Below are 24,157 nucleotides of genomic sequence, written 5' to 3' on the forward strand. Positions count from 1 at the left end.
AGTTGCAGTGCAGTCAGCCTGGCCTAGTGGCAGATGGGCTGCCCAGGCTGTAAAAATAGTCCTTGAAAGGAATCTCCCATACTCAGATAATGTTAGTGTGCTGGGTCCTGTAAAATAAATCCAGTAGTTTAAGAAGTGATGTATAACCCATGACAGACCTGAATATGTAAGGGAATTGTGCAGGTTATTTAATTTGAAGCTCAGTTTCTGTTTACCAGGGTTGTCTTTTCTTTCTGGAAAAATAATTCATCACCATGCTATGAAGCATTTTTAGCTCTTAAATTTCTGCCTAGTGTTTTCCTTCCCCATGAAAAATGAGGATCAGCTGAAAAGAAATGATGTCTCATCATATAACATTGCATCATATTTGTGTCTGATGGACAGTGTACTGTTCTCTCTGCATAATGAAATTTGTCAGTTTGACCTTTTCAGAAAAATACAAGGACTGACCTAAGTAATATTCAGTACACCAGAGAGATAACAAATGTTGTATGAGGCCTGTCTAAAAATCTGGACTTAAAATGAATGAACTCTTTAAGACAAGAGGGAGGATATTGTATATTTTCAAAGACACTTGTACTTACTTGAAGTTCAAAAACAACCTACTAGCTTTTCTCTTGTTGAGTTTTTTTCCCCCTAAATCAACATTTTCTGAATTACTGCTGAAGTTTTCTGTTATGAAAACAGTGAATTCTTCTTGCTAGAACTCCAGTTCTGTGAAACATTCTACGTAGAAAGTAAGGCCTCGATCCAAACTGACAAGGAGGGTCAAATATCCTCAGAAACATTTTCTTTCCATAAATTTTATTGTGTGATACCACAATTTATTATGCAATTTTTAAAGGCTGTGGCTTTTTTTCCCCCCCTTTGTTTCTGTGCCCAAAACTCTTGCCCTGGCAAAGAACAGAATGGGTCTTTTTAATCTCTGGAATGACAATGCAATATTTCCATGTCTCCTTGATCCCATATCCAGCCACATGAATTTTCAGGGTGCAGTTTTGTGACATGTAAATATATATGTTTCTTCCTAGATACTGAGGACTCTGTTTTGGTCTATGTTCAGTAATAACTTTTGATTTTTATTCATCTTTTCTTTCATTTGTTCACTTTCATTGCTTTGGCCAGTTAATGGAACCCCAAGCAGTCAGTTATCCACCCCAAAATCTACAAAGTCCTCCAGCTCTTCACCAACAAGCCCAGGCAGCTTTCGTGGACTCAAGGTAAGTGAAGAACCATTAAACCTCCTAAATCTCATTATTTTGTGACTGTGTGACACTGGTGCTGAAGGAAAAATAAAAACCCATAATTTTGTAGGGTAGCCTTGCAAGTGTGATTTTTGCTAATGTGGAGAATAGATCTGAGGTAAGATTTTTGTGTTTTGTCGGGGTTGAACACTCAGCTTAGGAAAGGCAGAGTGTGGTGCTGGCTCGAATATGCCACTTTGTCCTCCAAAATTTCCATTGCTCTGTGGACTGCAGAAATCCTTCAAGCAGTTTGTATCCCTTCAGCCTATGGAAATGTAGTATTGTCTTATAGTCTGTAGCATTGCCCAAGTTTCATCTAAAGCAGACTGATTTCTCCCTGGCGCCAGTTTCACCCCTCAGTCCAGGCTCCTGCCAGAAAGGGTTTGAGGGCTTCCTTTGGGAGCAGCCTGATGCCTGGCAGGTTTTGCTGTGCTGCACCAAGAGATTTCTCCTCCACTCCCACTTCAGAACTGGCTGCATTTGCAGTTCTTGGAGCCTGCTCTGTGCCTTTGGCTCAGTGAAATAAAAGGAACATTCTGGGCTACAGTGGAGCATCTCGTTGCTGCATTTGTGCAGCTGTCCTTTCAAGGGGAATTTTCTTATGGAATCATAAATTGCAGCCTTTCTGGGAGCAGACTGGATGGTTTGCACTGATTATTCTGATCAAGTAATAGCTCCTATTGGTGAGCACAGCATTTGTGAAGAGGCTGCATAATTCTGTATAAAACCGTTTTCTCCGTTAAGAGTCTGGCTAAGGGACGTGATTTGAATAGTGCTCAGATTTGGGTTTTGACATGCTAATTGTTATCAAGTCTTGTTTTGCAAGGAGTATTGGCACTGGTTTTTGCCAGACTGCTTGTGATAATTCTGACAAAGGATTTTGATTATTTTAATTTATTTGTTTAATTTATTTTTTAATTGTTCAATTTCTAAATTAATTTTAAATTATATCGGTAGCTGTTTGGCTCAATAATTTTCAAGAGCAATAATAGTTCTGACATGGACAATTAGAACTGTGTGTCTTAAAATCTGTCTGGACAGCTCCTCTATGGAGCTTACAGTAGAGGACACCAGAATCACTGGGCCTGAGGCCCTCAGCTGCTCTGCACTATATTTAAACAAATGCTCTTTGGTCTTTCTTTAATGAAATTACAAGTTTAGAAACGAGATCATTTGCTTTGGTTTTTTCCACTGCTGCCCTGTCTGCTTTTAACTGATTAAAGCTCCATTAAGGCAGAGATAATTCTGATAGCAGCCAGCAATTCTCACCAAACAGGACATGTCTCCTTTCCCAATCACTTTCACTCAAGTAGGCTGCTGTACGTTTTCAATTTGGAATTTAATTGGTGCTGGGTACTAATGGGTTTTTGTGTCAAATTGTTCACTCCCATACAACCAAAGAGAACAGCAAAACCCAACTAAGCCCCTCAGATCTGGTGTGTTACTGGGGTAGTGAGCACCTCTAGTTTTATCCTTTAGGATGCATCTGTTTAGCAGTAGTGTCCCAGCTGTGCTCCTGAGACAAAAGACAGGGAAAGTTATCAGGGGAATTCCAAAAGGATCAAGTGTGCTGTTCAGTCACACTTGTTTCTCAATTATGTTGTAGAGGTAAGGTCTGTTTTGGGGAAGCATAAAACCAATAAGGTCTGTTCTGGGGAAGCATAAAACCAGTAACACCGAGGCACAATTTTATCCAAAACCAGATTCTTTTAAGAAAGTCGTACACCCTTTTGTGAAATTGGGTTTTTGTTGGTTACTCTGATGAGAGAAAAGGGGGAAGAGGGAGCAATTTTATTATTTGGAGATCATTGCTTTTCCCTATTGTTTAATAGTTCCTTGTTGCACTGCTGCACAGACAGGCAGTCTGGCTTCCTGCACTTGTATAAAGAAGGTGCCATGACTGCAGCTGAGTGAAAATTTAGATATAAATACTACTTCAGTGACAGAATAAGGTGTATTTAGAGTTTTCTGTCTTTGGGAGTTCAATATTTTGAGTGATTTATTGTGCACAAATCATATATATTTGTTTTTGTAGAGGCTGAAACAGCAGGACTGAATAATGGTTTTGTACAAGCTTGAGGCAGCATAAAAAAGGGGGAAAAATCAGGGTTGATGTTTCTGTTTCCTGTAAAGAGCAGAACATCAGAGCAGCTGCACTTGAACTGCACTTTAAAAGCTGTTTTATTTGAAAAGCCAGAGCAGAGTAAGGTATTTTACTATAGATTAGAACCTTGCTAAGCTTTTTGTAGTTTGACAATCAATGTAGAGTATAAGTGATAGTGCTAGTCATCAAGGCAGCCAGCTTGCAGAAATACTGACTGCAACAGGAATTTCTTCTCAGTCTCAGACACTGAGTCTTGTATCATATTCTCTGAATGCCACTATTCCTTTAAAGAGAAGTCTCTTCAGTCCCCAAGGATTCCTTCTGCTTCTCAACTCTTTTGTTAGGAGAGGTATGTTCAGGCACAGAAAATTCCTCCCAGGAAAGACTCCTTGTGAGCAGTTCATCTTTAAAGGGAAGGGCTGTCTCTCTCTCCTTTCGAGCTCTTCCAAGCAGAGTGCCCTTGTGCTATTAATTGTGCAGTATGTACAGTAAGTCCAGCATCCCAGGCTTGCAGAAGTGTTTTAAATAGTGGACTCCGAGGTTATATTGAAGTCAGGAATTAAACTATGTCTTAATAATAAGTAAACATGATGGAATTTCCCCATGAACCCAAATAAAAGCCTTTATTCCAGTATGTGACAAATGTGGATACTATGTACTCAATACCCTGTATAGTCTTATTCAAGCTGTTTATTTTTAACAGCCCAGAATTACTCTGTAACTCAGCATTTCACTTAGCAGAGGCTTTGTTTCCAGGTGAAAATTTAGATATAACAGTTAACAAGTATGGGCATGAAGTAAACAACTACTCTGAGCAGTGCTCTCTTTTGATCAAATGTGCTGAGTTGCTTATTTTTATTTTGAATTCCAATGGAGATAAAATCTGGTGCATGGGTTAATAAAAATGGTAATGGTGCACTTGGTGTCACAGGACAGCTGACCAAGAGCAGTCCTTTTGCTGTTCTGTAGGCAGTGGAAAGGTTTGACATTTTGCTTTGGTTCTAAGTGTACATTTCCATCCGAAGCTGTTACATGTGATTTGACTCTTAGCTCTTCCAGTACATCTGTTGTTCTGCAGACATTGTACCATAAAAAACACCCAGAGATTAAATTAAATTTGGAAATTGGTGTAACTTTGGAAAGTGGTGGTGTAGCATTCACATTCTCTGGAAAAATCCCTTTGACGAGGGTTTTTCTCCTGGGAAGCTGAGAAGCCTCTGAGAAAAAGGAAAACAATTCTTATCTCATTTGCTTCTCCTGTGTTGTGCTCTGTGGAATGTGTTTGGAGATGGTTTCATTGGATTCTGCTGTGAGTTGTTTTGACTCTTTGGCCAATCAGGGCCAAGCTGTGTTGGGACTCTGGAAAGAGTCAGGACTTTTTATTATTATCGTTTTAGCATTTAGTAAGTATCCTTTCTGTAATCTTTAGTATAGTATAGTATTCTTTAATATGATATAGTAGAATAATGTAATAAATTAGCCTTCTGTGAACATGGAGTCAGGTTAATCATTTCTGCCTGCCATGGGGGACCCTGGAAATACAATATGGTGTCATAACTTCCTTATGCTTACTTGGATTGCCTTATTGTCCCCTCTTCAAATTAAGGACCACAAAATGTTGCAATATTTTTAAAAAGAAAATAAAATCATCCAAATAAAGAGGCTTTACAGTTGAAGCCTTGTGTAGACTCAGAACTATGCTAAATAGCTTTGTGTTTGAATTTGTTTGGGTGTTACTTTTGCAATTGATGGACCACACAACCAAAGTGAAAGGGCATTAGAACCTGATCCAACAAATAACTTAAGTACTTGCTTAACTTTCAGCAATTGAGTAGTTCCTTTTACTTCAATGAGGATGTTAATGTACTTAAAGTTAAACATGTGCTTAAGTGATTTGAAGGATTAGTGCCTATCTTCATCAAGGTTTTTGAGTTGTACACATGTGCTTTGTGTGTAGTTATATGTAAAGATGATTTACATGTGATTATCCAGCCTAGTGACACAGGGGCCACAGCAGTTCATAGGAGGATTCTTTAAGATATGCATTTGGTGAATTTACAATTCATGTGTAAGGATCAAAAAAAAATGCTAAGTTTCTGTCTTACACATTATGTTACTATTAAGCATTATAATAGTAAATACAATATCTCTATGAAATACTGATTTTATAAATAGCATTTTATTTATTTTCAGAATATCTTTTAGTTCCTTCTTACTAAAGCCATTCAGGATGAATTACAGTGACATAACCAAAGTTTCCCCAGATTTCAGGGAATACTTCTGCAAAATTAATCCACAGTTCCACTAAAATACTGATGCTCCACAGTTAGGTTCACCACCATCCCATGTAGCTGCCAAGGAGTTAGGCATTTCTTTCAATATGAAAATAAATAATCCCGAAATGTTTCCACAAACATTCGTGTCATGGGCACTCTTAATCCTGAGTGCAGAAGTTTGCCAGCCAAGGTACCATTCTACTGCAAGAGAATATGGGTTTATTTATAAGGATCTCTGGATCCTTAAAAAATAAAATCCCACCAGCTGTGGAGTTGTGGCAGAGCTAGGGTTAAACCTGCCATTTCAGATTCTCATCGAACACCTCAGCCACAATGGCATCATTAATGTTATTTTATTTTTGTATTCATTTTAGCTTTTTTTCCTGTTAATGTTTGCTTCCTTCTTGTGGTAAGAAGGAATGTGCCCAGTCATGCTCTGCCCTGATTACAAGACTGAAGGAAGTTGGAGATGTGGGCTAGATGTTCCCATGTATTGTCACTCACTGGAAACCCAAAATAGAGTGCTAATATTTTAGACTGATGACTAATACTTGGCCATGGCCTGTTCTGCTATCTCTGCTTCATGCTTGAAGAAAATGTGGCTGACTGGTTAAGAGACTGACTCATGATTTTGTACAAATGTCATTTAACCCAAATGTCCTTGTTCCTAATCCCTGTTAAATAGACAGATAACTCAGAAAGACAGCAGCCTTAACTTAAGCTGGGTTTAAGTTATTAGCAAGGAGCAGAGTAGTAGCTGCCTGCTTGCTGTTTGGTGCTACTTCTGTGCCAAACATTGGTAAATTTTGTTGTTTTGGGGGCTCTGCAAAATTAAGTTGTACAGCTTCTAGTTACTGTACCTTTAGCTGATTTGGCAGCTCAGCTGCCACTAGAAACTTAAGCATTCATTAGCATTTCATGAGCCTTTAGACAATATCCCTATCTGTCAGTTCAGTGCTTTCCCTGACAATAGTGTTAATGATTTAAAATATTCAGCAGTGTAAGCAGACAATGTCAGCTAAAAGGCAAAATGCTGCATTTGCATTCCCGGTGTCTCGAAAAGCCATTTCAACAGACACTGAGCTTAAGGCAGAGAAGAATTTTAATCCTTCCTGTGGTGAGTGCTGAAAACCACCATAATGGCCCATGAAGAAAACAAGGTCTGGAACTTCACAGAACAGCAAGAAATGTTACATAAAGGAGAGGGAATGATCTAAACTTTATTTTCATTTCATGCAGCATCCCTATGCATAACTGTAATAGGAGAGCTTATAAAAATGGTGCACAGAACACATCCAGTATATTTTACTATAATATTTTACTATTTATGGCATTCATTCCTATGCCTCCACCCCTTTTCAAAATAAAAACTTAGCATCATTTACATCCCTGGGCAGTATGACAGGGTGACTTAAAGTAGAATCATGAAGATTCAAATCCAGCATCAATTAAGCTGTTAGTGCAGGAAAATCAATTTTATTCAGCTGTCATGCTTGAAAATTATATAGATATTTGTTTATTTACAGTGTCACAGTTACTAAAACTGGATCTATGTCTGGATACATATCTGATACATCTAAATTGAAATGTTTGTAGGTGTCAAAATCTTCACATCTATAATAGCCTAAAATATAGCCTGATAGATGGCTAAATAAATCTGATTATCATGGATGTACCTGGCTACTTAGGCCAAAACTGCAGGTGTTGCTGAAAGGACTTTGCTATTTACTGAAATCTGTTCAACTGCTTATCTAAATAGAAATATTGTGGCTGAATCTTAAATTGGTACAAGTGACAATGCTGATGAACTTTGAGACAACAAGAGTGAAAATAAGATGGGAGTAGAAAAGTAAACTGAATCTGTATAAGTGTTTTTACTGGGTTTTTTTCAATTTTGCTGGATTTTTGTATGGCTCTTCCTTATGGTTACCATCAGAAATTAGAAGTTCATGTGTACTTCCACAGATCTCCCCACATGGTGGATCCTCTTCCAATGTGAATGGTGTTCCTGAGTCCCTCCGCTGCCAGAGTCCCGAAGGTAGGGTGCCCAAAGCTGCTGCCAGTCCTTGCCAGAATTTGGCTGTGGGTGACACTTGCATTAGCACTGCTGGTTTCTGATGACTCCTAATCATTTTCTGTTTGGAGAGGTTTGTTACCCTGTTGATTCACCTTGGAAAAGTTTTAGCCCAATTCGTGCATCAAGGCAGTAAAGTTAGGAGATAAATGTTAATTTTTTTTTCCATTGGTAGCACATTGCTGGACGTTGCTCTTCAATAGTGGCTGTCAGGAATTTGGCTGATTTTGAACATGACCCTGCTTTATCACTAGAAATGTGTTTGTGGCTGGATTGAAAGGGGAACCCTCCTCAAAAGAGCTCATTGTGCTTCAGGTGGAACCACTGGCAAATCAACTGACCTTAGCTAAATTAAACCTTTTATTCCTCATTTCTTTACAGAAAAGTAAATTATTTTAAATTATTTTTAAATTCCATGTTGGAGTAATGGTTTTCATTTTAAAAATATTGAAATAAGTGCTATCAAAATAACTTGCATTTTGAATGTTTTAGGAGTACCTATAAGAACTTGAAGGAATTCAGCAGATAAAACTTTTTGAGTCTTTTATATGCATTGTAGCTTGTATCTTATTTGCATTTTTGCTTTGAGTTTGCAAAAAAAAAGAAGTCAAAAAAGTAATTTGAGGTCAGAAAATTGCACATTAAGAACTTCTAACGGCATTCATTACTTTTAGAATGTGCCTATACAAAAACATAGCAAGAGGCTTATTTGTGTGTTCAAAGGTCAAATATATTTGGGTTCATCTTGTTCTTCTTTACACTTGAGATAAAACCAAGGGAATTGCAACAGAGAAAACAGCTTACTTTTAAGTTTTGTTTTGTATTTGTGACTGTTTTTTGTCTGTGGAGCCCATTGGGAATATATTGCATCCTGCTGACACTTCTCTTCAGCTTGCATTATTGACTTCTCTATTTTTTTACAGGCTTGAATGGAAACAAGTTCTCAGGGTCATCTACCATTCTTGAGAAGTATAAAGTGGGGAAGGTGATTGGTGATGGCAATTTCGCTGTTGTAAAGGAGTGTGTGGAACGGTGAGCAAGGAAACTGTTCAGTCCTGCTGCTTCTTTCACTGGATAAAGCCCTGTGCATAACATAATTAACATAATTTCCTAGACTAATGTGATGAGATGAAAGCAAAGAGCAGTTGCAAAAATATGCACACACTTCAGGAGAAATAGGCATAGCAAAACATGCAGAGCTCCCTGTGTTTTCTTCTGGCAAAGGGGTACGAGAGCAGCAGAGAACCATGGCTTTTCATCCCACAAAATAAAGGAGCCATCACCTTCTCTTAGTGCCTCCTCAGGAAACCCCACAGCCCTTCAAGAAGTCTCTCACACCACAGATGGTTGTGGATGACAGGAAATTCTGTGTGGCACCTAAACAGAGTGTGAGAGACCCCCCCCACCCTTCTGCCTCAGCAGTTCTGCTGCTGTGGTGTCCCCAGTGCCTGCTGTGACGTGGTTTTTCACAGCTTTCAGCATTCTGTGGGTAGAGCACTCCCAAAGACACGCAGTTGTTGGCCATCAGCCTGTGCTGGTGCCTCCCCTGGGCTTGCTCCTTGTGTTTGGTGGTGTGGGGAGCCAGACACTTCAAATGAACCCTCCAACATGCCTGAAATGTCCTTGTGCCTGATTCCCTGTGGGGTAGGCAGGACACCTTCACAGACCTGTGCAGTGCTGCTGCTCCTCCTCTGCAAGCCTTGTGTCACATTTGCTGCCAGTGCAAACATAACAGATGATCTGACTGTCACTTTCTCAGTGTATCTTTTTTAAAACCACCTTCTGCTATTTTCATCAACCTGAGAATTATCTCAGTTTCTGAAATATTATGAGGAATCTCCAATTTGTATGCAAATACTGGGAAAACTCAGCAAATGACTGTGAAAAACATGAATGTTAGAGAAAAATTCTATTTTTTGATCCTCACCTGCTGGTTTTAGTTAAATTGAAAGAAAAATAATTTGGAATGGAAACATCTCATTCCAGAACTGAGGTTAGACTAACAGGTCTGCAGTTCCCTGGGTCTTCTGTCATGCCCTTGGAAATTCAGTGTCAGCAAATGGAAGGTCACTGCTCCCACCCTTGTGGTCCTCAGGCTCAGGAGTCTGGGCAGCCCAGCTTCTATCAGTGGCACTAAAGACTGAGGCAAACAAAAAAAGCATTCCATGCCTTTGCCTTATCTTAATGTTAGTCAGGTGACAGTCTTCAGCACTGTTCCAGTGTTTTCTTTCCAGCTCCCTTTGCTATTGACACACTTAAGGAAGGCTTAAGTGACTCAACATTGGCCAGTTCCAGCCCTAATGGGCCTTTGGCCTTTCCTCTCCTCTCCCTGCAAGCACCAGCCACAGCTCTGAAAGCCCCACCTTGCTTCCAAAGGTCCTCTCGAGCACCACGGGGAGCTCCCTGCTCGGCCAAGCTGGTTCTCTGCCACTTAATGTTTGGGAAAATTGAAATCTCCCACAGGAGCAAGGGCTATTGATCCAGTAATCTCTTATCATTACCCACAGGGTAACTCATCAGTGCTTACATCCCAACCAGGTGATCCCAGACACCCCCTACACCATCTCCTTTGTTTTCCACTGTCCTTATCCACACCCAGGGGTATTCATGAAAGATAGCAGGTTAAAAGCACAAGATAACGTATTTATTATCAGAAATATAAGCTGTGCATTTTTGGAAACCACTTAAATCCCACTGGAAATGGGACAAGGGCTGCTAAGTCTCTGAATGTCATCTGTGCTTTTTAGAATGAGGAAAGTGGACTAGAAAAACAACCCTCCAATGATAAAAATTTTAAAAAGGCACAATTCCACTTCAATATCTAGTTTTTGCATGTGATCAAATTTTAGTGCAACATTATTAAATTAATTTTATGTAAAATAAGTATAGAAAAACAATTGGTAATAACAATGATGAAAGAGGAAATGCCAACTGTAAATGCTTCTCTTTTAATTTCTATTAATTATACATAATTTGTGATACTAAGAAGCCTTAGCTATGGAGCCAGGATCCTATTACACAGCTACCAGCTGGGATGTTCTACAAAAAGAACAAGCAAAGAATAAGATGGTCTCTTTTGTGCCTGTGTGTCTGTATATAAAGACGTGAGTCAACAGATGGGCACTGACAGCTCGAGAAGAATCCCTGAAACCTGTCAGACAGTGCTGGTGCAGGATGTGCAGGGATGTCAGCACACAAACTGTGGGGGTTATATCCACCTTTATTCCATGGGTGCTGCACTAGAGGGTGTTTGCAAGAGGGATTTGAATTTGTTGGGTGAATTGGCTTTGTGAATGTTAACTTCTCCTGCTCTCAGCATGGGTCGGGAAGGTTCCCAGGTGAATGTTGCTGATCAGTTGTTCCCAGGATTTCTGATTTCAGGTGTAAAGTACAAATTGTGATTGTGATTTCCACGCTGTGCTTGTAGCAGATCTTCCTCTGGGTCTGTAACATCAGAGGGTGGCATTTCACAGACTCCATTTAGATAAGGGCTGCTATCTAAAGACCAGATCAGGTTGTAACTATGACAACCTCGCAGATACAGCTGCACTTCCAGGGCAGGGATTCTCGCCTGCAGTTTTTCAATAATGCATAAATGGAAAGTTAGGTGTTAATTCAGCTCCTTTTTCTGTAAGGTGCTGATTGTGACCAGCTATATCTAATGCCAAATGCAGTGAAAACCACCCTGGATGCCTTTTGCTTTTGTTACTGTCTCCTGTTTTCTAGAGGTGTGCATCAGCACACTGGAGTCTGTAGGCACTGGCACAGTACAAAATAGCAGCAAACTTGGTCTTACAGCAATTTCTTATTATATTTAATTCATCAGTAATATAAGTAATAATTTCATCTTTTTTTTTAAGATTAAATTGTGTTGCTTTTTTTTTCACTCATTTTCCCTCATCTGGAGAAATGGAGATTTTTATTGCTTAAAGGGATGAAAGACAAACAAGAGCTCCTTTCTGTGAGAGTGTTTGCTGCAAACAGTAATCCTTTTTTACTTTGTATATGACCCACCCTGTTAAATGTCATGGGACTTTAGATGACTGCTGCAGAATTCCACAAAATAGTTTTTTAAAAAAAATTTGCTATACAAAAGCTCAAAATCAGTGCCCAATAAATTCTACAGGATTTTAGACTATCTGTAATGGACTATGGCATTTTAGCTCTGTTGAATCCTATCGAATTTTTTTATTAGGGTATCAATCTTCACACATGTATGATTTTACCTTCAAAGCCTACCAGTCGAACAAAGCTAAGGGGAAGGCTGAAGGCAAATTTTGCATGTTGCCTTAAAGGAGTGACAGAGTTGTGCCAGGTCACAAAGGAGAAATTGCAGCTGAATCCTGGCATTCGCACACCAAGGGAGCTGGGTTGTGGTAGTCAGGGAAACAGCAGGCACAAATGCTGCTGAGGAAACAAAACCAACCCAGGTCTGCTCTGTGGATTTCCTGCCAGCAGCCTCCATGGGCCCCAGCATGTTTTTATGATGGTGTATTTACAGAAAATGCCACAATTTTTCTAATTATTGGCTGTCGTGTTTTTCTTGCTTAGATCCACAGGGAAGGAGTTTGCTCTGAAGATCATAGACAAGGCCAAGTGCTGTGGGAAGGTAGAGTACAACCATTTGCATGTGTACAGAAGCAGCACCAGCAGCTGCTCATTAGTCATAAATGGTGGGTGTGTTTGGGTTTGCTGACTATTTTCAGAGTATCTCTTTAACAAGATGATAATGTATCCAGGAACCAAATAATAAAAGCAGTGACTGTTTGTCTACTACATAATAGAGAAAAAACAAACTAATTGTTGCCTATTTTATCGGGCTGGCAAAAAAAAAAAAGCTAATATGTACCCAAAATTTATTGGACTATTTTGATGCGTAAAATATGAGAGAGGAAATTCCCAGCTATATGTTTATTTATGCAATTCCCATCCCACTCTGCCTCTTCTTTTTCTCTCTGTATAGCTCAACATGTTCCTTTTATAAGCAGAACATGGATTTGAAAAAATTTTTCACAACCTTTTCTTTCTGTTTATGTAGTGCTACCTTTCTGTTTTAACAAAGATCTCCTGTGTTCTGAAAACTTTCTTTTAATTCAAACTTAAAACAGAAAAATCAAAAATTGTCTCTTCAGGAGAACAGTATCTCATATAATGCAAGCAAATATCTGAGAGTGTCAGACCTCTTCTTTCCCTTCATACTTATTGAATATAAGTATAAAAAATACACCATTTTTTAAAAGGAAGAAAAACTGCCTTCCCTCCTTGTGTGGTAAGGAGCTGTGTGATGCTGTGATGACTTTTATTAGGAGAGGTCCTTAAACAGGAACATTTTATCTGTGCAGATTTTAAACCATGTTTTAGATGCTAGGAGATGAGGGTTTCATTTTACCTCATATTCTCCAGGTTTATTTAGAAAATTTAGAAAGGAATCATAAAAATGTGCAGCCAGAAGAAAAAGTGCTAGGATTGCCTTTCTGAGATTAAAATGTTGCAATTTCTTTAGCTGTGGAAAGGTTGACCCACTGCGTTCCGCTGCAAACAAAATTTTTGGATGATGTGAACAGCTTGCAACTTTAGATGGTTTTTATTACTTGTCTGAGTCAGCTGCTTAGGTATCATAAATTGGAATGGTCTGGAGATAGATATTCTATTTTAAACAGTGGAGTTGAGAGGAATTTTCTATTTATCATTCTCCTTGCTTTAAAACATCTATAAAAAGAGAAATCAACCCTATGGACGCACAGCTGCCCATTTTGAAAGGACCTATATCTGTAGAGCTAGAGACTGTTGGAAGGTATTTATACCTCTTAGGCCAGTGGCAGAATCATCCTGGAAGAATTCCAAGAAAGGAAATAATTAAGTTTTGCTGCAGCTTATTCCTTCCTCACTCAGTTCCACAGCCCTGCCTTAAAAGCACCCATCCAGCCCAAATTTGGATGATATAAGTGTTGCTCACTGTTCTTTGATCTTGGATGTTCAGAAATTTGAATCCAATTGACTGTTTTCCACAAGTGGCTTAAATGGTCATTGCACAATAATGTCTCTGTAAATAAATCATATTAATGTAGACTGAAGCATATATTGCGCTATCCAGGACAACACCATCATGAGTTTTGGAATTACTATTTTTTCCATGGCAAAACATAGCAAACAGTGGAGTGGTTGAAAATATCTAGCTACATATTAGTCAACATTTTTTGAGGACAGTTTTTTAAATAATATTCTGGAGCCTTTAAAAAAAATACTGTTTATTTTAAATTTTAATTATGCCTGAGCAGTTTAGTCAAGAAAGCACAGATAAAGCCATTGTTCCATTAGTAGTAATTAATGGGTGTAATAAATTTAATATGTTCCCTGTTCTTTAGGTTGAGAAAGCTATAATAATATTTTAGTTTTTGTTTGGACTCTTAATGTTAGTTTTGAACTTCCAGGCTTCCATCCCTGAGGCTTAGTGTGCCGTGGCTGTTCACGTGTGTCTGGTGATGAGGTTCAGCATTGTGTTTAACAGAATTGCTTCCTGTTTGTCTGTTTTGTTTTCTCTCCAGAGCACTTTGCTTGGAGCAGGCATATGTTTGCTCAGAGTGACAATTGCTGCTCTTTCAGAGTGAATGCCAAAGGTGTGGTGTGTAAGCCGTGTGTGCCGCACTGCTCTCTCACCAATCGAGGTGCACACCTGGCATGTGGTTTCTGAGCTGTGCAGCCACAGAGAGCTTTGGCAAAAGCACAATGCACCCGTAAATAACCCCAGAAAAAGAAGGTGAAGTGGTGTAAGGTCTCCAGGCACTGCCTATGCACAGTGGATCACATCTCCTCCTGATGCTCTGCTCACAAATGCATGAAGTGCATGCTCCTTATCAGTGCATTCAACATGGATAAATTCCCAGTCCAGTGACATGATTTGTTCCCTGCCAGGGTGGAAGGATACTCCTGTCTGTGCAAGCATTTTTTCTTATTTTGCAAAGAACCTAAATACAATATCCATATTCCAACATTTATAAAAGAAAACTAAAATAATTCTTCACGTGGAAAGGACACCTAATTTTTTTTTGCTCTCCAGTGTTAAAATGTTCTAGAGAACAAGGCATTTGAAACTAATTTGTTCTCAAAAGCCATTACTTCCTCAGAAGCACAGGGAAGGGGAAATTGAACTCAGTCTGTGTGCTGTTAAGCTGTTGGAGTCACAACAATTTAACTGAGCTACTACACATTTTGCAGATTGTAAATATGAGCAAGCATATGAAATGAACCAAAATCCATAACCAAAGCACTTAGAATATTTTTTTTCTTTAATATACTCCACAACTTTTAAAAAAAATAAGGTCCTTGGATCCAAATCCTAGGTAATCTGTCCTTGAGTAACCTCCACCAAATGAGAGGTGAAGGCTGGAGAGGATCAAGACCATGTTAACTGTTGATGAGGGGTGACAGCTTCCAGTGATCCAGCTGGGGGGTAGAAAGGTTCTGAACTTAATTTCACCTCATAATACCCACATAAGAACTTAACCTGCACTTCCTGAATTGCTGTCACGTTCTGGGGTCATTTTTGGAGATGCCCAGTTTTGAAGTGTATTTTAAATTAAATGTGGTCAGTGATGAAATACAAGTTAAGATCCAGCAACTGAAAATAACTATCTGCTATATAAATTAATCAGCAAAAAGGATGCTCACTGATCAAGTGGTTGGCTGATGAAAGGAAAAGTGAATTGGCAAATCCATGTTCCAGATAAACTTCCATCCTCTTCTGAACAGGAGCACCTGATTGAAAATGAAGTGTCGATTCTGCGCCGAGTGAAGCACCCCAACATCATCATGCTCATAGAGGAGATGGACACCCCCTCAGAGCTCTACCTGGTGATGGAGCTGGTCAAGGTGAGGCTCAGGGGCCTTTGTTTGTCTTCTTTGAATTCTCTGTGTTGCTGTGAAATCTGAGCAGTATCTGGGAACGCTAAGAAATTGGGCGACATAATCAAATAGGTTTCAGTGGCAACCTGCATTTTTAAATCATAAAAATGCACCTGTCACACAATTATATGAATGGGATTTCTCTCTCTTCAGTTGTAATTTGACTATTAACACAGATTTGAGGTAATTTTGCAGTGGATAGTGGGCTTTATATCATGCCTACAATATACAGGGATGAGAGTAGTATGGATTTACTAACAAATTTCACTATTCTCATTAGTTACTAAATTGAATTAAAGAAATGAACTCTCTAATGAATTTATCTTAATAGATAAGACAAATAGATTAGCAATTTTCATCCTGGAAAATCAAAACTCAAAAGGTCTCACCCATTTTGCTTGAGATGCTGCTTTCATACATGTATGGAGAAAACACAAATATTCTTTTTGCTGTCACCTTGTGAGCCAAATACACCAATAGCATCAGGTTCTGCTCATGCATTCTCTTGTCTGAGTTCTGTGCATGCACAGCCACACTGCACATCAGCCTGATTGGCATGTCAGATACAAATAACATACAGCAACAGCAGTAGGAGCACTGCTCATTTTTTGAGGAACACTTTTTATTTCTGACTGAGGCACTGTTACATTCAGGACTCTAGAATGGTTGCCAGACTGGGAAACCTTTAAAGTGTGTAGTTGTTGAATACATAATTTCTGTAGCCCACTCATCTTTCCTCCTTTCTAGAAGCTATTTTAATACCCTATAGGCTTTTTGGGGTTTCAAGAGAGTATTTTTTTATGTTTTAATTCCCCACCATTTTGGCCTATATTCCCTGAATTGCTGCTTCTCTTTGGTGTGCATTGAAATGCTCGGAATGCCACCCACAGCTCAGACAGATCACTCCTACAGAGGTATCCAGGGAAACCATCATGGAGACACCCACATGACATTTGTTGTAATGACTGAAAATGCCCCATCAGTAACTCACTCACACGTTGCTGTGTATTCCCAGAGGAATAGGGCATCCATAAACAGAGCCTGACACATTCAGAAATCACCTGGAGGTTCTGCATTTTGATGTATTTCAATCAGTGGATGCATTTATGTTGAAATGTGTTTATCTTTTTTTTCCTCTTCAGCTATATTAATGTGGTATTTCTTGCAATATCTGCAGAAATTTGAATTTGCTGAATTATTCTCAGTTTTGTTTTTTTTTTATTATTATTATGGGGCTAATTTATTTTAGGCTTTACTCAAAATCAGGGCTGTTTTTCAATATGTTGAATATACTGATAAGATGAAGAAAAGGGATGCTGTATGCCTGTACCTGTAGGTAATATAAATGAGTGATCAAAGGTAGGAAGATCAATAGAAAAAAAATCTGTGATTTACCCAAGCTCAGACACTAGAAGCCTGGAGAACAGTTAAGAATTTAATGCAGATGACCAAAGTCCCAGTCTAGTATCTTGGTGACAAGATAATTTTTCTGCAAAACTTTTTTTTCTTTTTTTTTTTTTTTTTGCTGTTTAACAGGAATTTGGGCATGTGTTTTGGAGGGAAGATTTTACATGTTTAGGGTTTGGGGTTTTTTTAACCAAATATCATCCTAATTATATTTTAAACAATGATCTTTTTCCTCTCCATAGGGAGGAGACCTATTTGATGCCATCACTTCATCTACAAAATACACAGAGAGAGATGGGAGTGCCATGGTCTACAATTTAGCCAGTGCTCTCAAATACCTGCATGGCCTCAACATTGTGCACAGAGACATCAAACCAGAAAATCTTCTGGTATGTCCCAGTTATTTTCCAGTATTTTCTCTTACTTTGTTCTCATTAATGCAAATGCTTGTGTAGAAATGTCAAGGAGCACAGCAGAGAACAGCAGGCTTATTAATTTAGAATAAGTATGTATGAAATAAATCTTTTGCCATGAGATAGCAATCACTGTAATGCAGGAGAGCTGTGCTCAAACCTGTCCTTAGACCTATCTATATTTACAATTTGATTGGCTGCCTTTTGGAGAAGCAGGAGTATTGTCTCACAAAACAGTGAATTTTAAAGCTATGCCAATGAATTATTTATCGGTTTGCAAGTGGGAGAAAGGTGGGCTGAGAGCATTTCTTCATTTCTTCAACAATCCTATGGCTACCAGCTGAAGCCAGTGGTTTTTTCCTTTCATTGTCATTGTAGGATCATCTTTCTGATGCTTTACCAGAATTCTGGCTGGGAATTAACCCTTTACATTCATTTATTCTTTTCCTTAGGCAACTTTTGTTTTCAGCAGAGACATAAAATAACTGTGCTGACAAGAATTACCATGAAGTCTGCTTTTTTATTCCCCTGTCCACAGAATGGGATCAGTGTGTGCTGTCTCACTTACCCACAGAGGTTACACTTGAGCATTACATATTGGATATTAAGTGTCACACACTGCACAAGCAGGGCCATAATCTCCCCTGCTTGAGACATTTCTTAAAAGTCTTTTGTGGTGTTTGTCAGTCTTGTTTAATGAGTTCAAACTGAGAGTAGGAGTCAGAGCTTATCCCAGACTGGATTTTGAACTGTAACAAGGACAGGGCTACAAGCTGAAAATATTTCCTAATTAATAGTCAATTCTTTCCCCAGTAATTCCACTGACAGTGTTTAGCAATTTAAATCAACCCTCAAATAAATTAGATTGTTTAGCAAAAAGAAGCATGGGGGGAAGCTTCTCCTGGAAAATGTAGCCACGGCAACATGGCACTTGAGAGAGAAAATGAAGGTAGAAGTCTCACATACTATTAGTGTATCTCCAAACACAGACAGTCCAAAGAAATTTTAAGCTCTCATTAGAGATTGAATCAGTTATAAATAGGCACCAATGCCCTTTCTGCCTAGAAAGCCTAAAGAGATTACTCAACAGATGCAAATCTTACTCACTGTGATTGACAGCAGGAGAATATTGAGATAACATCCTGGTATTGAATATAAATGCAAATAATTCCCATCAACTGCTACCTGTAATTGCACATAGTTCGTTTTTTTTGCACAGGGTCATCCAGCCCGTCTGGATGGGAATTACATTCCCTTTGCTAGTCATGCATTTAAAAAATGCAAACCCTAAGAGTCATAGCTGGTATGAAGGTGTTATATAAAGGAGAACAAGTGTTTCCATTACTGATATGAATTACACAGGGGAATGAAGAAAGGTATTGCAGTGCTCAGATGTTTGAGGAAGGCAAATAAATTCAGCCATTCAGGAGATCCTGGGGTCCTCCATTCTAGATGCCTTTGAAATTTGGTTAATATAAACATTTAACTATAGGAGCGAAACTGAGATGAATTTATTAGGGGGATGTTTCCTTTGTGTTGGTCTGGTTTGGTTTATTCCTGCCTGTTGTATAGCACTTTTCTTTTTAACTAAATTCAGCTTCTTTCATCAATAAAATGACTCAGTGCTAGATTGTTCATTGGCCTTTTGGTAAGGTGCAGTTGGGTCTGCACCGAAGCCCAAACTGAATTTGCCCAGACCAAGCACAGGGAAGACATTTGCTGATGAAATTGCCCAGAATGTTGGCTAGGTTTATGCTAAGATAACAAGATGTTAAACAAATCTGATTGTAGATGCCAGTCCCATTTTAAACTCTAGGTCCCAGTCAAATGAAAATAGAGTATTATATTCTCCTGAATATATTGAAAACTTCTTAACATTCAAGGACTGAGTTTTCTTTTCCACCTCTAGTTGCTCAAGGCTGTGTCATGGTCTGACCTACATAGCTGGCAGACAGCTCCACTGAAAATTTGCTCCAGCTGCAATCAATGGGAATATAATTTTTTATTCTCTTCTTGCCTTACAGGGCTGTGGAAATTACCTCTTTTTCCCATCTTCTTGGTATGGTGATGATGTTTTCCCAAAGAAATTAGAGGATATAAAAATGCAGATGTTCTCCTCCTCATTCTGTGTTAATTTCTCTGATTTTAGGTGTGTGAATATTCAGATGGAACCAAGTCTTTGAAGCTTGGAGACTTTGGACTGGCGACGGTGGTGGAAGGCCCTTTGTACACGGTGTGTGGGACACCCACCTATGTGGCTCCAGAAATCATTGCAGAGACAGGGTGAGCATGGCTGCCTACCACACAGGCCTGCTAACCACTCTTTTAGCAGGTTGTAGGATCTTGTAAGATCCAAATGCTCCAACAGGCTGTCCCTCTATTGTTTTATAACGAAACCACCCAAGGGCATCACTCCCAGTTCCTCCAAGAGGCACCAGTGTCCTTGCTCTGCCTGCTCCCAGAATTTGCCTTTGCCTCCTCTCACACCTTCCCAGGGACAGCTCTGGTGCAGTGGAGTCCATTTGTTTGTGCTCCCTGCCTCACCTCAGCATCCAGAGCCCACTGTACCACCCCTGGCAGCTGTTTGGGGAAGAACAGACAGGCAAAGCATAATGTTTGCATTAGAAATGGAATCATTTATACTGGAAGAGGCTGCAGAGCTCACCTAGTCTAAACCTGTTCTCAGGACAGTTCTAATTAGATTATGTTGATTCAAGTGACCCTTTTGGGTGACACATCCTGTTTGATAACAATTGATCAACTCCATTATTCAGTATTTAACAGGTCATTGCATAAATACAGAAATAAATTTTGTAAAATGATAAATTTTCACCAATGGCAGATTATCACAAATCCTCTCTCCTTTTAGACCTACGAAATCTCCATTCCATGCTTTTGCCATAGCCGTGACCACTCTGAATTTGCTGATGGAGTGAGGTTTTGTTTGTGCTGTTTCACTCCTTGTTCAGTGCATTTGTTGCACTGAGAAACATTTCACAGCTGCAGTCAGCTCCAGTGTCAGAGGGCGCCTCGTCTGCGTGCCTGAGGGTTTGACAAACTGAATCCACTGAATAGGAGAAAAGGCCTCTTTTTGACCTGCAGTGTTTTAATTTCTGTGCTTTGAAAGAAAAGTGCAGCTCTTCTTGCCCATGTTGCTCGCTGGAGAGGCTGGAGAATTGGTGTGTCTTGTTGCTTAGCAACACATGATAACCTTTGAGAGAGTTGCTTCACTGTGGGGACTGAGAAAGCACATCCTTGTCTTTAACCATTAGTGGCTCTGGATGGGGAAACCTGGATACTGGCTTGGCTTTGAGTATATTCAGAAGGTCCCGGAGAGCCCTGAGGTGGAAAAAAAAATCATAGAATCATGGTTTCTTAAAGGTGTGAAGAAAAAGATGCTCAGGCACAAAATACATCACCTTAGCAGCAGCAAGTAATTCAGAACAGATTCTCACGTAATCCTGTCAGCATCATTTATTTTTGATTGGAATGACTTTTTTTGTTGCCGTTGTCAATTCAGCACAAGTAACACAGACTTATTTTCTCAGGTATGGCTTAAAGGTGGATATTTGGGCTGCAGGTGTGATCACTTACATCCTGTTATGTGGATTTCCACCTTTTCGCAGGTGAGTGCCAAAGGGAAAAACAGCAAAAGCAATCAAATTCTTTCAGAGCCAGTCTGACCTTTCTCCCTGAAGGAGGCATCCTTGTGGGAGGAAAAAAGGTGGATCAGAATGATGTGTTTTCCTCACGGATTGTTCATTTCTTTGAGTGGTTTTCACTTGTCTTTCATTTTAGGTTTGGGATCAATTTTTGAGATATGTTTTCCTACCGGGGGCAGGTGTTTTAGTGCTGGGGGTGGTTTTAGTGCTGGGGGTGTGCGAGGGCAGAGCCGCTTTTCCTTTTGTCTCCATGCGGATCCCGGCTCCTCCATCCGCGGGTGTGCGCTGCCCTCTGCCGTCGGAAAGGAGAGGGGAAAATGTGTTCATCCCGCCTTTTGAACCCTGCTCGGCCTTTTGGGAAGTGTCAAACCAGCCGTGGGGTTTTTCTACTGAAAATCAAATGGGCGCTTTTCCTTTTCCTTTTTTTTTTTTTTTTTTTTTTTTTTTTTTTTTTTTTTTTTTTTTTATTGCCAGAGAATGAGAAGGAATTGGCACATTTTAACAGGGAATTCTGCTCTTAACATATCAATTACTAATGCAGGGCCTGCTTGTTCATTTTTACAGCAAGATACTTAACAAAAGAGGTTTAACTAAAACACCTCACTGAACGAAAATATCTTGCAAACAATACATTTTACATATATATTTTATATATTTTTAAAATATATATTATATGTATTTATTTTTTATAAATTTATTTTATATATATATTGTTGATGGGGAAAAATATTAGTTCACGTATTTGGGGTTTTCATGTTGTTATTTCACGTTTAAAGCTGAAAATGTGTTTTGAAAGATACATTGTGCAAGAAAATGTATTCTTTGGTTAGAGTTTTGAGGGAAGGCACAGAGAATGTCCATATCATGCTAGTAGAACCAGGTCATGAGTGAGATTGATAAATGTGTGTTAACTATGCAGCCCCTATTCCAGTGGAAAAGTTACCTCAATGTATTGGCTCAGAAGAGCTATCACTGTATAAACTTCTAAATTATGTATTTCTAGTAGTTATTAACATAATTTCTGTTCCATCCCCAAATCAAGTTAAAATCCCCATGACAAATTAGCTTTTCCTCTCATGTTTTTTGTTACTGCTGTTTTACAGTGAAAACAACCTTCAGGAAGACCTCTTTGATCAGATCCTTGTGGGGAAGCTGGAATTTCCCTCTCCCTACTGGGATAACATCACCGATTCAGCAAAGGTACTGATATTTTTTCCCACCTGAAAGAACATTTCTGACAAGCCCTGTGCAGCAGCCTGTGCTCAGCTGGGAAGGCAGCCTGGAAGATGCAGAGCAGCCCAGTGCCCAGCTGTGCCTTTTCAGTGGGTTTAGCTGAGCAGTGCTTGATGAAAGCTCAGGTGCTTCAGGCTGCCTGAGCAAGGGTAGCAGAAAGCCAGCTGCATTCAGGGAATGTCACACACTGCCCAGCTCACTTCATGATGCACTTTACAGCAGGTTCAGTGCTTCAGATGTAAAATAAATGTGTCCCTGAATTTTTCCCTCTTGCCACTCTTTAAAAAAGGGAAATTATTGCTCTGTGGATTGGTTGCAGTAGGCATTTTTTCCTGTTTTTACTTGAGGCATTTATTTATGAGAGCTTTTCAAGAGGCGCAGCCATGGCTAATTGCCACTGCCAGCAGTTCTTCTGTGATCACTGCAGTTTTGTTTAAATTGATTGTGTCTGTAGGACAAAGATTCAAGTTGTAAGCCCCATTTCTCTTAGGTTAACTCACTGAAGTGCTCTAAATAATATTTGAGGACTCGGTAACAAGTGGAGGTGGTTTTTTATCTGGCCAATGAGAAGTTAATTTTTTTTCTGACTTTTTCTGCATTTCCCTATGGGTATTTATCCATTTACCAACATTTCCCAAGTCCCAGTCATCTCACAGATTTCCAGACATGCATTCTGAACAAACAATCTTGGTATTCAAGGTGATGTCTCACTTCAAACTTCCACAGACTAAAGAACTTGGCTGGTTGGGAAAGCTCTCAGTAAGGTGTGTTATCATCTGCTTGAACAAACCATTTCCAAAACTGAATCAATGGATAGCGCCTTTGAAATAATCTTGAAATAATCTTGATGAAAATATGAAGATGATAATTTGGAGGCTTTAAAGGGTTTTTGAGGGAAGGACTTAGCTCAATATCTTCTATTCTTCTGCAGCAACACAGAAGAGAACGTTTTCAAATAATTTCATCAGTTTCTTGACTTTCAGGTGCAGATTCTTGTCTCTGATTTGTGGTTTTTTATGTAATGTTTTTTATGTAATATTACTGAGTGCATGTGCACTGCCCAGAGAGCATCTCATGTCTCCCAGGTTTGTTTTTGTTCTAATCATGTTCATGAATATACAGAGAACAAAGTGGAACATTAGAGCTGATTTTTTTTAACATTTCTTTTTCATTTGTTTTCAATAGACTCAGTGAAACATGAGTACAGTTAAGAAGCTGATATCAAACACACCACCTTGCAGACTCTTAATCCTAAAGGGCAAATTTAAGTTCCACTTAAGTCACACTGGTATCAGCTGGGGTTGGTTTTTTCCCATCCAGGTATCAAGAACATTGCACTGAGAAGAACTTGGTGCAACATTATTTTCAGTTTTAATATCCTTTCCCATGCCCTTCAAACTCTCTTTTTTTCTTTTTCCATGAAGGAGTTAATCAGCCTGATGCTACATGTGAATGCTGAAGCCCGGTACACAGCAGCACAGATCCTAAGCCATCCCTGGGTGTCAGTGAGTAAATCACATTTCCCTTGTCTCTAATTTGACATTAAACCTGTAAATCTAACCATTAACCTGCACTGTTCAGAAGCAGCAGTACAATTAGCAAATATAACACCTAATTTACCACAGACACCAAGCTGATGCCTGCCAGGTCCTTCATCTTCTCAGGCAGCAGCAAAGGGGAACACCAGAGTGCATTGCTTATTGATTTAAAATCAATTAATTATTAATAAGTACTAGGTTTACATGGAGCCAGTCAATGCTTATTTTCAGACGTGTTCTAAAAGAGGGACTGAATACAATCTGTGGAGTTCCCTGACACAAGAGAAAACAACTATTAACAAGT

The 24,157-nt window shown here is 39.2% G+C and overlaps 1 protein-coding gene across 5 annotated transcripts in view; it reads left to right on the plus strand.

Moving 5' to 3' along the window:
* DCLK2 (doublecortin like kinase 2) overlaps positions 1–24,157 on the plus strand; it is a 79,525-nt gene that overhangs the window by 49,933 nt on the left and 5,435 nt on the right. For all 5 annotated transcript variants that reach the window (XR_009114446.1, XR_009114445.1, XM_058024147.1 and 2 more), the window contains 10 exons: positions 1,126–1,220; positions 7,590–7,662; positions 8,622–8,730; positions 12,250–12,307; positions 15,448–15,567; positions 17,250–17,396; positions 19,570–19,703; positions 20,969–21,046; positions 22,186–22,282; positions 23,740–23,820. Coding sequence is in view for 3 of the 5 variants with exons in the window: in XM_058024147.1 (XP_057880130.1) it covers positions 1,126–1,220; positions 7,590–7,662; positions 8,622–8,730; positions 12,250–12,307; positions 15,448–15,567; positions 17,250–17,396; positions 19,570–19,703; positions 20,969–21,046; positions 22,186–22,282; positions 23,740–23,820 (992 nt within the window). In the remaining 2 variants the exon portion in view is untranslated. The remainder of the gene's footprint in view (positions 1–1,125; positions 1,221–7,589; positions 7,663–8,621; positions 8,731–12,249; positions 12,308–15,447; positions 15,568–17,249; positions 17,397–19,569; positions 19,704–20,968; positions 21,047–22,185; positions 22,283–23,739; positions 23,821–24,157) is intronic.

This window comes from Melospiza georgiana, chromosome 5, assembly GCF_028018845.1.
Source record: "Melospiza georgiana isolate bMelGeo1 chromosome 5, bMelGeo1.pri, whole genome shotgun sequence".
Lineage (NCBI taxonomy): Eukaryota > Metazoa > Chordata > Aves > Passeriformes > Passerellidae > Melospiza > Melospiza georgiana.